The sequence below is a fragment of the Canariomyces notabilis genome (genome assembly GCF_033297395.1).
Source record: "Canariomyces notabilis strain CBS 508.74 unplaced genomic scaffold N656scaffold_5, whole genome shotgun sequence".
NCBI lineage: Eukaryota > Fungi > Ascomycota > Sordariomycetes > Sordariales > Chaetomiaceae > Canariomyces > Canariomyces notabilis.
In genome coordinates this window covers 65,268-80,090 of record NW_027041827.1, presented here as the reverse complement: position 1 = coordinate 80,090, position 14,823 = coordinate 65,268, and the positions used below count along the sequence as shown (strand labels likewise).

The 14,823-nt window shown below is 54.9% G+C and overlaps 3 protein-coding genes across 3 annotated transcripts; all 3 read left to right on the top strand.

Annotated features, from left to right (window-relative positions):
• Nucleotides 1–528: 528 nt before the first annotated feature.
• N656DRAFT_843205 (uncharacterized protein) lies at nucleotides 529–4,353 on the top strand. The gene is made up of 2 exons (XM_064819075.1): nucleotides 529–3,280; nucleotides 3,343–4,353. Exons 1-2 carry the CDS (start codon nucleotides 732–734, stop codon nucleotides 4,094–4,096), a joined length of 3,303 nt encoding a protein of 1,100 aa, XP_064672026.1. The 5' UTR covers nucleotides 529–731; the 3' UTR covers nucleotides 4,097–4,353.
• A 2,009-nt stretch (nucleotides 4,354–6,362) lies between these two features.
• N656DRAFT_796108 (cell wall assembly and cell proliferation coordinating protein) lies at nucleotides 6,363–7,958 on the top strand (the record flags this gene model as incomplete). Its single annotated transcript, XM_064817491.1, has 2 exons — nucleotides 6,363–6,381; nucleotides 6,439–7,958. 2 exons carry the CDS (start codon nucleotides 6,363–6,365, stop codon nucleotides 7,956–7,958), a joined length of 1,539 nt encoding a protein of 512 aa, XP_064672025.1.
• Nucleotides 7,959–9,273: 1,315 nt separating this feature from the next.
• On the top strand, nucleotides 9,274–10,487 carry N656DRAFT_776587 (UPF0220-domain-containing protein). Its single transcript, XM_064814664.1, has 3 exons — nucleotides 9,274–9,502; nucleotides 9,633–9,991; nucleotides 10,061–10,487. The coding sequence occupies exons 1-3, from the start codon at nucleotides 9,410–9,412 to the stop codon at nucleotides 10,122–10,124; spliced, it is 516 nt and encodes a 171-aa protein (XP_064672024.1). The 5' UTR covers nucleotides 9,274–9,409; the 3' UTR covers nucleotides 10,125–10,487.
• Nucleotides 10,488–14,823: the final 4,336 nt, after the last annotated feature.

Here is a 14,823-nt window from a genome sequence, read left to right as displayed (position 1 = left end):
GGAAGGCCGTTGGCGATGCCCGGGTCCTTACGGTTGAGGAGGCTCAATGTAAGATCAAGGAGAGGGAGAAAGAGGAAGCCCAGAAAGCTATGGCCAAGGCTGAACGCGAAGCTATATGTAGCTTCGTTACCTTTGTCAATATGGTATAGAAGGAACTGAAGATGGGACCTAATGTATTCGAATAACTACGTCGTCGTCGTTGTTGTATAGGGTTGACTAGGTAGATTGACTGAGTGGATTGACTGGGTGGACGACTACGTTGTACTATGTAATTGACTGACTGTAATAGCTAATACTGCCCTGCGGCAACTATAGCTAGTAATTGAAGTGCGTTGATTTGGCTATATTTGACTGCGTTGTGATGATTTGACTGACCCTGGCAAAGTGGCTGTTTTTGAGCCTATTTTGGGTGGGGCCAACTTGCGTGTTGGGCCAAGATGTGGTAAGTTACGTTACGTTACACAGGTTGCAGGTGGTATGTGCAACGCCAGCCCCAGCCAAGCTGCATCGTCCCGCCCACCACTTGCACCTTGACAACCTTACAACCGAGAGGACGCAACCGACCTGCGATTCTGACTTTGAGCGCCTGGACATTCTCGTTTCAATTGATATCAAGCCAATATATACAGCGCCATCTATCACGGACCTATTCCACACACATAGCCATACCAAGCCGAGACCGAGAATGAAGAGCAATTCGATCCGATAGCGTCCGGCGCACCGAAACAACCATGTCCAACAGATACGGCCAGTCGTACCGCAACGGCAGCTACGATGGCCTCGGCCGCCAGGATGACGAGTACGATCCGTACGGAGAGGGGTATGGCAGTGATCGCAATGTTGCGCCGTCGCGGCAGGCGAACCCGCGGCCGCCCCCCAGCGCTCGTAATGGTCCCCCGCCACGGTCTGCCCAGCGCGAGCGGGTCCAAGAGACCAACGCTGAGCGAGAGATGGGCAAGGTGCTCGAGCTGATCAAGCAGGAGTGGCCCGCCATGTGCGAGAATGACTGCATTCCCGTTCAACTGGCCCTGCAGCTGCTCGACACCAGCTCTGTCGGCCGCGCCCACGAGTACCGCAACTTCCAGCGCACCCACCAGTACCTGCAGAACTCGCTCAAGAAGATCGTCCACGAGTATCATCAGGGCTTCAACAGCTCCATCGGCACATTCCACAAGATCCAAGGGAGCATACAAACGTCGCAGAAGAAGGTGCGCGCTCTCAAGGAGTCTCTAGCAGCATCCAAGGCAGCGCTCTGCACCACGGACCCGGAGCTGAAGAAGCTACATGCGACATCACGTATGTACGATGGAGTGCTGCAGACGCTCAACGAGCTGGACGAACTGCGCACCGTGCCCGACCAGCTCGAGGCCAGGATATCTGAAAAACGGTTCCTTACCGCCGTGGAGGTCCTTCAGAACGCACTGCGGAAGCTCACAAAGCCCGAACTGGATGGAATCGGTGCGCTGAGCGATCTGCGCGCCTACCTGGCGAATCAAGAGACGGCGCTCTTGGACATTTTGGTCGAGGAGTTACACGAGCACCTCTACCTCAAGTCGCCCTACTGCCAGGAGCGGTGGCAGAATCTGGCTAAAAGCCAAGGCGCCCTTAACGAGGCGCTCAAGGACTCGCCCGCGGTTGCCCCTTTCCACGCCATCCTGGACACCATCGACTGGGATCGGTCCGTGGCAGAAGATCCGCACAAGAATCCCGAGGCCGACACATTCTATTACATAACACTGTTGGTCGAGTCACTAAACAGACTGGGCAGGCTGGAAACTGCAGTCGACACGCTGAAGCAGAGACTCCCTGTTGAGCTTTTCGCGGTGGTGAACGAGACTATCAACGACATTGACCAGAAGCATCCTAGTTCGTTGAGGGGCGGCTCGCATGGCTCTCACGGGCTCCACATATACGGCCAGCGGGAGACCCGAATGAGGGCGGATGTAATCTACGATCTTTTGTGGACTCTCTATGGCAAGTTTGAAGCGATAGCCGAGGGCCACCGGGTATTCCACGAGTCGATCAAGTCTTTGATCCGTCGCGAGGGAGCTGGCAACAACATTGCATTGTTAGGCGGTTTCAAAGAGCTCTGGAATCTGTACCAGAATGAGATCCGCTCCCTGTTGCACAACTACGTCACAACCGATGCCGATGTCTACCAGTTCCGCTCCTCCCCTAGGCCGGGCGCTGGCCTGAACGGAAAGGCTGACGCATCGCGGGAGCATCTCTTCAAGTTTTCAGAGGCTGATGCCAAGTCGGCAGAGATGACAACCGAGTACGAGGCCTTGGATACCATCATTCAATCTGCCGTGCCCGGCTTGACCTCCAACTTGCGGAAGGGGTTAGATGGCAAAAAAGCGGCTCTAATCGTGCCACGCTCCGATCTGGCAACCAGCAGGAAGAGCACCGGCTACGGTACCAACCAACAAGGCAGCGGGACGTACAAATCCCTCGTCGAGCCCAGTGTGTTCAATATGAGCCTGCTCTTACCACCGACGCTTGTCTTCCTCCAGCGGCTGAAGAATATTGTCCCGCCCGGGTCCGACCTGGCCACGAGCACTTTGACCACGTTCCTCGACAACTTCCTCGTCAATGTGTTCCAACCACAACTAGATGAGACGCTTGGAAAGCTCAGTGACACCGTCTTTGGCGAAGCGGATGCCTTTTTCCAGGACCCGGATTGGACCGACGTTGCCAAGCGGCCCATCTTCAAGGGAGCAACTGCCTTCTTCACAATTGTAACTGCATTCTGCAGAATGCTGGGGACAATCCCCCACGACCAGGCGCTTAGCTCGCTCATCATCACTCAAATGCTTAGGTACTACGACAGGTGCTTCAACTGGTACAAGGCTCTCGTGACCAAGACGCAGGAAGAGGCATCGACTGCTCAGGAATTGCGGGCGTCTGCCGTCATGGCCCTCGAACCCAGCGAGATCCACGAGACGATGCAGAAGCTGTGGCAAGCCGAGACGGCAGACCGTGAGCTTCTGGAAAAGGAAGCGAGTTTGCTCATTGCTCGGACCAAGGAGAAGAAGCTCGAACCCAGCGACATCATCCAGGACCGCGACACTATTTCGTCACTCTGCCTGCTGTACACCAGCATGAAGTGGTTGTCGGTCAAGATCCTCAGCCTCCGGCATATCACGCAGAACGAGACGGACTCGTCCAGGTCCAGCCTACCGAAACCGGAAAGGAAGCGTTGGACGCTGCTCAACGACCCCAACAAGGCCACGGCAGAGGAGGGGCCCGTCTACCTGCCTATGACGCAGGAGACAGTCCAGTACGTGCACCTCTTGTCCCTCTCATCCCCTAGTCCATTGAATCCGCTAACAGCATTCTCAGATCCTTCGACAGCATCCTGACCTCATACTCGGAGCTGGCCTCGGTAGCCCTCCGCACACTGCACATGGAGATCCGCTGCCGGATCGCGCAGTCGCTACACACGGCGCTCTCCCCCGCCGCCACTGCACCCTACCTACTCGAGCAGGACGTGGCCGAGCCAGACCCGGAGGTCCTCTCGCTCAACGCGGAGCTGGTGGCGTTTGACGAGACGGCGTCACGCTTCCTGCGGGAGCGGGAGGCGAGCTTTGTACGGACGGGCCTCGCGCTGCTCGTCAACGCCTTCCTCATCGCCAACGCGCCCATGGTGGCGCCCATGAACGCGAAAGGTTGCGGCCGCATGCAGCTCAACATCTTGGTGCTCCAGCAGAACCTGAAGAATATCGAGGCCGCGGGCGTCGATCTGGGACGGGCCGCTAGGTACTTTGAGCTCTTTGATCTCGGCCCGGACGAGATTGTTAAGAAGGCCAAGGAGGATAGCCTTGCGGCCAGGACGCCGCAAGCTGAGGGGGAGTCGGGGACGGAGGAGGTTGGGAATGGGGATGGGAATGGGAATGGCGCGGACAAAGGCCAGAGTAAGAGTGGCAGTGGCAGTGGCAGTGGGGATGTGCGATTTACGTACGACGAACTCAAGGCGTTGCTGGAGTTGTGCTATAGCGAGCAGCTGGCAGATCCGGAAAGGGGCGTGGCTGCTGCTGCCAAGAGGCAGATGGCTGACAAGTTGCTTGCGCTGAGCGAGTACATGTGGCAGAGTTGAGGCAGTCAGTCTCGGTGGTGATGATGGGTTTGCCCGGGTTTGGTTGCGCTGGAAAGCAGGTTCTGGAGTTTTAGGGGTAGCGTTGACCATTGATTGGGGGTGTGGAACGGCATCTGGAATTGAGGCTTCTTTATGCCAGCTTGCTCCCCCTTGGTTTCTTTGCGTGGCAAGTGCGTAGGGCGATTAATTGTCCAGCATCGATCAGATGATTTAAGCACAGCAGCATCAACCTTCAGATCTAGACATGCTCATGCCACTGTAGTGTGATGCCGCCTGTTGCTACAGCGCTGATGTGTTTGTCCGTGCTGACTTCGAACACACTTCTATTTATTTCTTGCGGTTGCAATCATACCTAAGGAAGTATTCCAGCCACATCTACCTTACCGGAAGGGGGTTTTCATAATCTGCGATAACCCTACGTTTTACACTAGCAAAAGAAAGCGAAATGCATGCGCGGGCCGCTCTGGTGCGGGGGAACGGATGAGACCGGCGGACGGATTGCACCGCGGTGACGGAGTCATTGAATCACGCTTTCCGAATGAGGTACCATGGGTGATTGTGCCCAAGACTCATACCTAGGGATTTCATGTTGGGGTCTGACTGGACAAGGACGACGCGTGCCTGTGTTGCGGTATGGCAAGCTGGAGGGAGAAAGCGACAGCGAGCCGCTGCCCTTCAGATCGCAAGGGTTTCGGAAGGGGATTGGTTGAGCAAGCCGTTGATTGTTATCATTTGTTCAGTCAGGTGGCAATGCCCAGGGAGATACCGGTGTTGCCAATGGCTTTCGAGGTTACTGCCGTTGTTATGCGACTAATGTAAGGTCGGTGATTGAGTGACAAACTGTCAAAGTGACCTCGGCGCATGGTGTGCGGTAGCTTGAGAGTTGAGACGACGTAACTGACAGGAGATCGAGACCAACGTACGAAACGATACACTTCATCCAATTGCTAGTTGCAGCTGCATGAGGTGCAGTGACGGGAGGCTACTGTCATTGTTTAGTTTAGTGTACACGTAACCACCTCACTTAAAGCTAAGGCACTTATACATGTTGTAGTTGTTGACCGGGGTTTTCTTCCCTTCCAAAACTGGCTTGATGGAAAAGCAATGGCCAACCGGAAACGTACAGATCTGAAACATGCACCGATTAAGACCGAGATAGCTGCATTTGTGGCTGCTCATGCTGCCGTGCTGACGAAGATTGCACCGGATCCCAGCGAACTGTTCGCTCGTTGAGTATCGACAGTACCGGTAGGCCATGCTTCAATACCGGGTAGCCCATACAAGGAGAGATACACAAATCTCTGGTTTGAACCCCCGCATGGATCATACAAATCCGTGTGGCACAAACACCCAGCTGCGAAAGGGGGAGATGGATGGGAGAATGACGTTTTTGTTAATATCTGGACGACGCTCCAGGCATCAAAGAAGTTTGGTAACATGCGAAATTACTTGCTAGAGGGTGACATCTGGTTCGGCAGTGGTGCCGCTCAAACTCAAAAGGATCGAGTATCTCGCCAACGTTGGCCAACTTTATGCTGTCGCATTGTCCCTGATCCTGCATCCACCCCCGGGACCCAGATAATTAACGTTACAAGCACCTTTTCGTGCGTGACACCGTCCAACGGCTTCGGCTTGGCTGTTTGTGTGGCGGACCCCGGAGTGCCGAAATCGAGGCTTGCAGCTGGCTCAGCGGGCCTTTGGCAGCCAGTCAACAGCCCCCACCAGCTTGTCCGGGCCAGTGCGAGTGGGAACCTCACCCCTGATTTGCCAACTCGCTCTTGAAGGCCCTGCATTGGCTGCTTCTTTTCCGCCCCTTGAGAGACGAGAAGCTTGGAAACCAAACTTTCCCATCGTCGACCGCTCTCTTGCAGCTGCCCACTACATCATCGTCGTCAATGCGGATGCATCACTCGTTTTGTTGTTTCGTTTCCTGATCACTCTCGAATTTCCTTGGCCATCGTCCTTCTTCTTTCCCCTCCGCCGGCCACTCCCGTTCTCCGTTCGCACAAGCGGCGCGCGCTTGTGAACTCCGAATCAACCCTAAACCCACCTTCACCTGCCGAAGATCAGCTCTCGTACCACCGGCTAGGGACTTGAAATCGGCTCCGCTCCTTACCGCTCCCGAGTCACCACACACCGCGTTAGGATTCGACGCCCAACATGGCTTCGTATGTGAAACCGGCGTTTGCCGCGCCAACTTTGACTTTGCTGACAACACGGCCCCGATATCAGAATAGGATCCGTCTTCCGCTCGTTCTGGCATACCATGACCAGTAATGACAGACGTTAGCATTGCCCATGATTGGACGGCTTTGGGTATTGCTCGCTGACTAGGGAGCCAGATTCCACCTACGATGCGCCTTACAAAACCGGGCGCCATGTTCCGTTAAATGGCCTGGCCACGGGTGATGCGCGTCCGGACCTCGCATCGCCCTACCACGACGAAACCGCCCGGCATTCGGGCTCGACGTTCGATCCCTCACAAGGGGCCTCGATTCCCCCTGGTGGAGCACCTATGAGCCCTGGACCCAATAGACCCTACTCCCCCGGCATGAGATCGTTTAACGCGCGGCAGTCCAGCACAGCCGATGGTTTTGAGACGCAGAGTCCAGCGGGCGAGATTCCGATGCAGTCATTCAGCGATGGCATGCCGCCGCCGCCTTCGATAGCCAGTTCGTGGAAGAGGATAGATAATTGGGCCGAGGAGCACTACCCGGAGCTGTTCGATCAGCTCTGTGAGGGGTGCACGATCAACGACCTCAATGAGCTCGAGTTCCAGCTCGACTGCTCTCTCCCGCAAGACGTTAGGGAGTCTCTGCAGATCCACGACGGCCAGGAACGCGGTGGCATCCCGACAGGCATCATTTTTGGCTCGATGCTTCTGGACTGCGAGGAGATCGTGCAGGAGTGGGAGAACTGGCGGAAAGTTAACCAAGAATTCTTGCTCGAGGCCACATTTCCCAGGCCCACGGTCCCGTCAAAGACTCTTGGAGGTAGCAGCGGCCAGGCATCCACGTCAGCAGCTGCTTCGTCCAGCTCGGCACCGACATCGCCTAGGAGGGGGAATTGGAGACAGGAGCTGTTAGCCCGCCAAGATTGCGTTCCCCCGAACGCGGTACAAAAGGCGTATACGCACCCTGCCTGGATCCCTCTAGTCCGGGATTGGGGTGGCAACAATCTGGCTGTGGACCTTGCGCCGGGTCCAAAGGGTCATTGGGGCCAAGTGATCCTCTTTGGGCGGGATTATGACACGAAATACGTGGTTGCCCGGTCGTGGTCCGCGTTCCTGGCCATTGTTGCCGACGACTTGAAGAGCGGGAGGTGGTTTATCGACGAGGAGACGGGCGAACTCAAATTGCGCGAGTTCAGGAACGCCCGTGTCGAACCGGCTTACTTTGACATTTTGAGGTGGAGAATGGACCAGAAGTACGGGCGCACGGCCGCCAAGCGCAAGTCGATGGCGCCGGGAGCGGGCTCACTTAGCGCCCCGAACTCTCCTTACGCAACCCCTACAGAACCAAACATTGAACACCGCGGCCGGTCGCTGCAGCGCCCCGGGGCCATCTCCCCGATCCCAAGCCCCATTAGGCCCGGCTATGGGAAGCCGAGCCCGCTCGCGCGAGTGGCCGAGGAGGTAGCTACGAGTCCGAAGTCCGGGGAGAAACTGGTCGAGGTTGATACACCTCGGCAAAGCGGCGAGGAAAGTAAGGAAAATGCCCCAAGACTCGCCGCCCTGGCTGCCAATGGCGACGTTGCTATTGAGCAGACCAAGCCCGAGACAAAACTGAACGGCTCGGCAGCGGTGGCAAGCGAAAAGCAGCCTGATACGGAGGCAGAGGGGATGAAGACAATCGAGATATAGGATGAGGGGGAAGAAGGCGATTCGACAAGTCTTGATCAGCTTACGGGACAGCCGAGGCGCCTGAGAGGGCCAATCTATTGAATACAGCGACTCACATCAACGAATCACTACGGCGTTCGGGCGACTGGAATCAGTTTTCTTTCAAACGATTCGGTTCGGGTCATATTCTGTCACGGCGTCAAACGATTCCCTTCTTCGTTTTCTGTTCTTGGACTTATCTCAAGAGGCATGCATTCTTCGCCCAACCATCTCTCGTCGCGCGCGGCGTGAGGAAAAGGGCTGAAGGATGGCATCTCAGGGGTTTCGCCTTATTCTTACCCTTTTGGCGCTGATTATTTTACTCGCTTTCAGGAGAGGCACTCTTGATGCTACGCAGTCGCGTTGCTGGTAGATGCATGCTTGGAGCAGGAGGGACTTGTTAACCTTTCATGTACACTATATTTGGTTTATTCGTTAATAACCTTGGCTTTGAGCTAGGTGTGGCCAGCAACAGGAGAGGAGAGTTGGGTGGTTTGGGTGTGTGTCGTTAGATTTTCTCCGCAACGAAGGCCCTCTTTTCCAGCCGTGACCGGTTGGATCATACAACAACAACGCATCGAGACCGAGGGTCACTGTGGAGAAGTCTAATGGCATGGAGTCGTAATACCGCTTCTTTCTGGACTTGTTCGGCCCGGATGGTGAATGGTTGGGGACAGGCTTTAGTTTCTGCGAAGAGCTTCTTGATGATGGTCTTGCGTTTCAGTCTTCTTGGTGACTAGGGGCGTTGGGAGGGGTCGGGTTGCTTGATTTTGGCCGTTGAAGCAATCCATGGAGCAGCATCATTGCCAGATTTAGAAGAGACATTTTTGATGGTCTGCTCTCCTTGCGTTGACTGTGTTTGTGCTGGGTAAGACTACTAGTACCTAGTGCTCAACTCTTGGTAGCTTGTGCCTGAGTCAAGGAGATGACACCACTTGCAGATTCTCTCATCCATAGAGGATATATTTAAGCGCTAATTGCAAGATTAGACCATGGCAGCTTCCAAAATCAGACACCCAAATAGCGAGGGTTGACGATGAGGGAGGTCACGTGTACTGCTTTTGTCGCGCGGTTCTGATGCGCCAAGATTGCCAGCCTTGGCGGGTGGGTCACTTTCAGGTGCTCCAACGTCGTCATCCTGCCCCAGAAGCTCAGCCTGAGCCTCGCAAGTCTCCAACAACAAAAGATACCCTCGACGACGTCGACGGAGGCGGCGGCAACGGCGACACAGAGCAGTAACTCGCTGAACAGAATCTCATATCGCTCTCTAAAATCACGAGAAATCAACAGAACAGAACGTCCCGGATAGCGCATATTGTTCTCGAGCCTGATTGTCCCAGCCTTGATAACCGCAGCGCCCGACTACCTTCGTACCTCCATTCGGTCCCGCTGTGCGCAGTTCCAGGACCGGCCTGCACCCGTCATACACAACAATGTCCGAGGACCGTCTGTGGAAGTTCAGGAGGCCGGAATGGCTGAATAGCGTGTGGGCGCGCAACGCGGGGGTATATGCCGCGGGCGGACTGGTACGTTTTGGCGATCAACACCACACCCCGACGCAGCACCAGACCCACGCCCCCCCCTTTCCCGCTTCCAGCCCCTCCTCTTGTTAAGCCTCCAACTGACCTCTAACCCCCCGCGCCCCCGGTGCAACAGTTCTCCCTCGCCTTCTACGTGCTCCTCGACTCAGCCGTGTGGTCCAAGTCCGCGCTCAACGGGTCGACGGTGCACGTCACCTTTGTCGACTGGCTGCCCTTCATCTTTAGCAGCCTGGGCATGCTCATCATCAACAGCGTGGAAAAGGCCCGCCTGTCGGCCGACAGCTTCAGCTACTCCGGGTCGGGCGTCGCCTGGAAGGCCCGCGTTGTGCTCTTTCTGGGCTTCGCCGCCCTCGCGGGCGGCATGGCCGGCGGCGTGACCGTCTTTGTGCTCAAGTTTGTCGTCCCCGGCGTGCCCTGGCCCGCGCTCAACATGGGGGTTGAGAACGTGGTGGCTAATGCGCTTGTTGGGTTGAGGTGAGTCTCTCTGTGTGTTTCATTTGCTGCTTCTTATTGCTGATACCGGGGCCTAATTTACTCTTCTAGCTCGGTGGTTCTTTGGATCAGCCAGAACATGGAGGATGAGTATGCTTACAACCTGGCTCTGTAAGTGAGCCGGTCACTGGGTGAGTGGGTGGTACTGTGGCCGGGATGGGTTGGTCACCGGGTAACTACAGGGTTTTGAGGGAGGCGTTGAGTTATAGCGTTGTGGTTTACTGTCAGGGACGAAGTGTTGGAAAGGTCTAGCTGGCCAGCCGGGTTCTGGTGTTCTCCTCCCGGATGATGTGTGATCCGGGGTGTTTGGCATACGATGTATGATACGGAGTAACTGGCTCCATGACCTTATTCTACACAAGTTATTGGAAGCGACTTGTGAGCTGCTATGTTACCAACTAAAGCGCCAGTACGTATTCAGACTAATTCTCCGGGCAGTCATATGTTAGCATACCATGTGGGAGTCCAGAATTATAATTCATATACCTCCACCCCTTGAAAGCGTGACTAAGGAAAAGGGGTGTGCCAACGTCCCTGAGCCTTGACGGTCCGCTGTGGGTTGTGGATGCTTCTCACGACATGCGAGCTCGGAGACGTACCTTTGTACTGCAGCAAGTGAATAGGGACGCAAGAAGCCTGTTGGTATCATTCTATATGCTAAGACGGTCATGCTTTGACCCTATACTTGACCTACGAGCCTCATTCGTGTGGCTCGCGGGGGAGACCCAGGATCGCAGCCCGTTAGGTTTCTTGTCAGTCTGTGAGATTCTCTAGCCTGGCTCTCTATAGTACAAGACCCTCATGTCCCGTTGGGGCAATGGGGGACGAGGCCGCGTCCCAATGCAACACTCAAGACGTCGTTAATCCTAGCATGAGTAACAATCTGATTCTACATGCCCGTGTCTTGAGCTGGCTGTAGGATACTGGGACAGACGCTGATCGGCCAGCTGCTTCCTGCATGCAGCAAGCACCTGAAATCACAAACAAATAGATGTCAGCCATGTCTGCGGTTCACGAATCTGTCCAACGTCTTGCGTCAGCGAATAAAACCCGCTTATCCCGCAGCGACGAGACACAGCTCTCATGTCATACAGCCGGGCACTGCCGAGCTGCCAAACGCCTTGGGCATTCTGCCCACATGTTGTTGTACGCGCTGATAACTCGCGCATACAACGGCGGCAGCTGGAATGATTTGACACGCCTGAGAGAAGATGCGTCTGCTTCCCGCGACGCTTGCCATCCATTACCACCCCGGGTCTCGCGGCTTTCATGCAGCTGATCCATTGTTCCCTCCAGAGGCGGAGATTAATCTGTCGCCTGTGGTTCTGTTGGGCAGGTCAGTGTTGCACAATGGCAAAAATATGCATACCAGGGAGGACCGTTTGCCTGACTTGCAGGACACCGGCAGTCTCGAGCGTCCCCAAGTCTGGCAGCCGGGAAATCGTCGAACCAAACAAACACATCATCACGTAGAGAGAAGAAGAGAAACGAGAGCTAATGCTAGCCAACTCGACCCTAGCACAATGCTCTTGGGCTCCAATGTATTGTGTATTGCCGTGGCCACGGGAACATCCAACTGTAGGTAGCAACGACGATGCGCCGATGTATTGCTTTGGGGGTTTCGCACACGACAGCGCGGGAACATTATCGATTCGTATCTTCAGGGTTGTTTTCTCCCTGTCCAACTCGGCTACGACTCCTGGAAGAAAAGGGCCGGCAAACTGGTATGAAACTGATATGCCCCAAGCTTCGACGGGTCTCGAAGCTGGTGTGTGAGCGGCGATTGCCAGCTGAACCTTGTGGGATGTCTTGGTGTAACCGGTCGATAAGAAACAACGGTTGATCTGGGACCACGAGACCGAATGATGTGAAAGGCATGAACTGCAAAGTTGGGTAGCCGGTTGAATGCGGGAGGAGAGAAACCAGCAAATGGAGGAAGCTCAAATGCAGCAGCTTGTTGCATATAGGTATGTATTCTGTAGTCAGGACCGAGGACACGAGGTTGCGTTCTCAAAACGCTACCTCCCTTGATTACCTATATCAGTGATTTATCACTTGCTCTTGAAACTCCGGGAGTGATGCAATGCCGGCTGGTTTATTTCCCTCAACTCCTTTGCAGGCGGACCAATATCTCAATGCACTAAATACACACTACGCCTTCTAGCATGCAGCGGGAGAATGTGGATCTTTCCTTCGGTGGTTCTTGAACACATAGCTTCCCGCACGGACCATATTCAACCTGCAGGTTGACCAGTTACTAACTTAATGCGGTTAGCCGTTGCCAGCAAGCTCACTGCTCCACTCCGTTGACGCTCGGCGCGTTGCTGTAAAATACAATACACGTACGATACTGCCTAGTGTACTGTACAGTACATACATACATACAATACGGATACACGCAAGCCGTGTTCAACAAGCTGCAACTGCATCCCTGCGAACAGACATCAACACCGGAGCCCTCTCGCCAACCGACCCAATGCTCGGTAGACGGACCGTAGCGGCAACTAGGCTATCTCGGCAGGTAATCATACGCTTATAACTGCCGGGAGGTACGTTATGTATTGCCCCAACTCAACACACTTGCTATGTATACTCCTAGGCGTGTCTCGCTCTGGCTCAGAACCCTTCCTCACCAACCGTTGGTTCGGGACCTATTGCTGTCTCGGAGATTTCCGATATCAAGGGAAAGGGAAAAGGGAACAGGAACGAGGGCATTCTGCCCATTCTACTGCCGGTGATTGGAGATGAAGAGATCCCCGGTTTCGTCCCGCGGGAATGCCCTCGGGTCGCGGCGCGCATCCCGAGCCAAAGTCTCGGGTTCAGTTCCACCTCACTTTGGCGTTTCAGGGGCTACGCCTACGAGTTCAGCAGTCGGTGGGAGATATTAGGTAAATACCTTTTCTCTCCACTATCCTCGCATATTTGTACTGGCGTGCCTGACTCTTATCGCCTCCTCACATTATTGCAATAAACAGCGAGGATTTATGTATTTGATCTCGACGTATGTAAGGTCGGAAACGTCAACATCGCGAAAGGGACAAGATTTTAGGGGATGCTTGCACCAGAAGCCAGGCTCGAGACAAGGCTCAACACGGCGGCTCGAAGTGCCCCAATGCTCAAGGAATCTTCGGCTACGAGCCGAAGGTGCATCTATGATATTATTCGCCAAGTGCCTCTGGCGAATTGCCAATGGCTGACGACATAATTCTCTCCTCCCCCTTTTTCTTTGTTTTTTTCTGCATTCTGAATGACCGTGAGCCCGGCGCTACTTTGCCAGCGGATCGGCGTCGCCACGATTACCCGGTCAAGCGCAGCGGGATAGCGGGGTCAAAGGGAGGTCATGGGACCTCTTTTTATCCAAAAAGAACTGCCCAAAGGTCCACCTTGGTTGCAGCTCGCATCGGAGAGAATACACAAAAACACGCAGAGCAGTGACGGATCTATGGCCCTCAGCATCAGGCATCTGAAAGCCGGAGGTGTTTCGGCACAGAAAAAGGAGCCGCCGCGGAAGGTGGGGGCGGCTCAGGACAGAGAGGACAAGCTCGTTGTCGGCGACATCGTCCGTTGTAAACTTTTTAGCTTGCTCCGTTTTGTTTTGCCTGCATGGCGGCGATGATGGAATCCGAAAATCTCGGTTGGTCACAAGGCCGGAGGGCCCGCTTTCCTGATGCTTTCTGCTGGTCTCCCCTTTGAGATGGATGTCGTCAGTCGAGTCGCACCACACAATGCTTCCTCCGAGATGCTCTTTGGCCCCCTCCGTCAGATTCGCATGCTGAGATCTGCCATGCCCCGCACTGCCCCTAATCCATGGATTCCTTCAATCCATCGGCTCTCTTGGCTCCGGTGGGCGAGAACCAATTGTGAGAGATGTTGGGCTAGTAATTGCATGCTCTCGCACATACTGTGTAAACTACGACGCACTCGAGGAGCGTGACAGCTGCAACCCACACAACCCAATCCAGCAGTTCTGTTTCAAATATTTCCTGCGTGAGAACCTAAGCAACAGAGCAGGCCTAGAGCTGCCCCTGCCGCCAACATGCGTGGGCGACAGGGGTCCGGCATCTCTTGATGATGAATACATCTATCTTCACACATAGTGAGCTTGGGGGGGGTGCCGAAGACCGGTGTAGAGGCACTGCAGTGTTTTAGCGGGATAAATCCCAATGGAGCTCTCCTGAGTGGGTTGCCGTCCTTTGCAGATGGAACTCGGCAGCCATTTCTATGTGGGAGGGGTAGGCGCACCGTGACAGGTAAGCAGAAGCAGAAGCGCCAGGGACAGGCCAATCAAATCAACAACCTGCTGCTGCAGGTCAAATAGTGAAGGACTCCTGGCCCGGCCGATCCGACGCAGGGCTCTGCTTGGCTCTTGCTCTAGGTAACGTTGATGGGCCATGGAAGCGTTTCTTTGGCTTCGAACAGATGCCGAAACCTGCTATACCGGTAGTCCCCCTTTCAAGACGTAGCCGCCGTTGTGCATGTGATTGACAACCCCAACTCCCATCAACTCTCATGACTCTCAGCGTCACTTTCCTTCGCCTATAACCCTGAATCCGGTCATCGGCGTTGACATGAAAGTAAACTCATTGGATTTGCCTCAGATATTGTAAGATGAGGGTGTGCCTGGGAGATGCAGCCGTGGCAGGTCGGTAGTCAATGACTGGAGCGGACCGGATACCTGTCGAGTCCGGTCCGATGTTGATTCTCCGTAGACTCCTCCCGAATTCCGAAATGCCGTATGATTTGGGCCATATGACGGCGGAAGAAGCATTGAGAAAAGGGCATTCGTTCTCTTGTCCCATCGGGGGAAAGCCGGT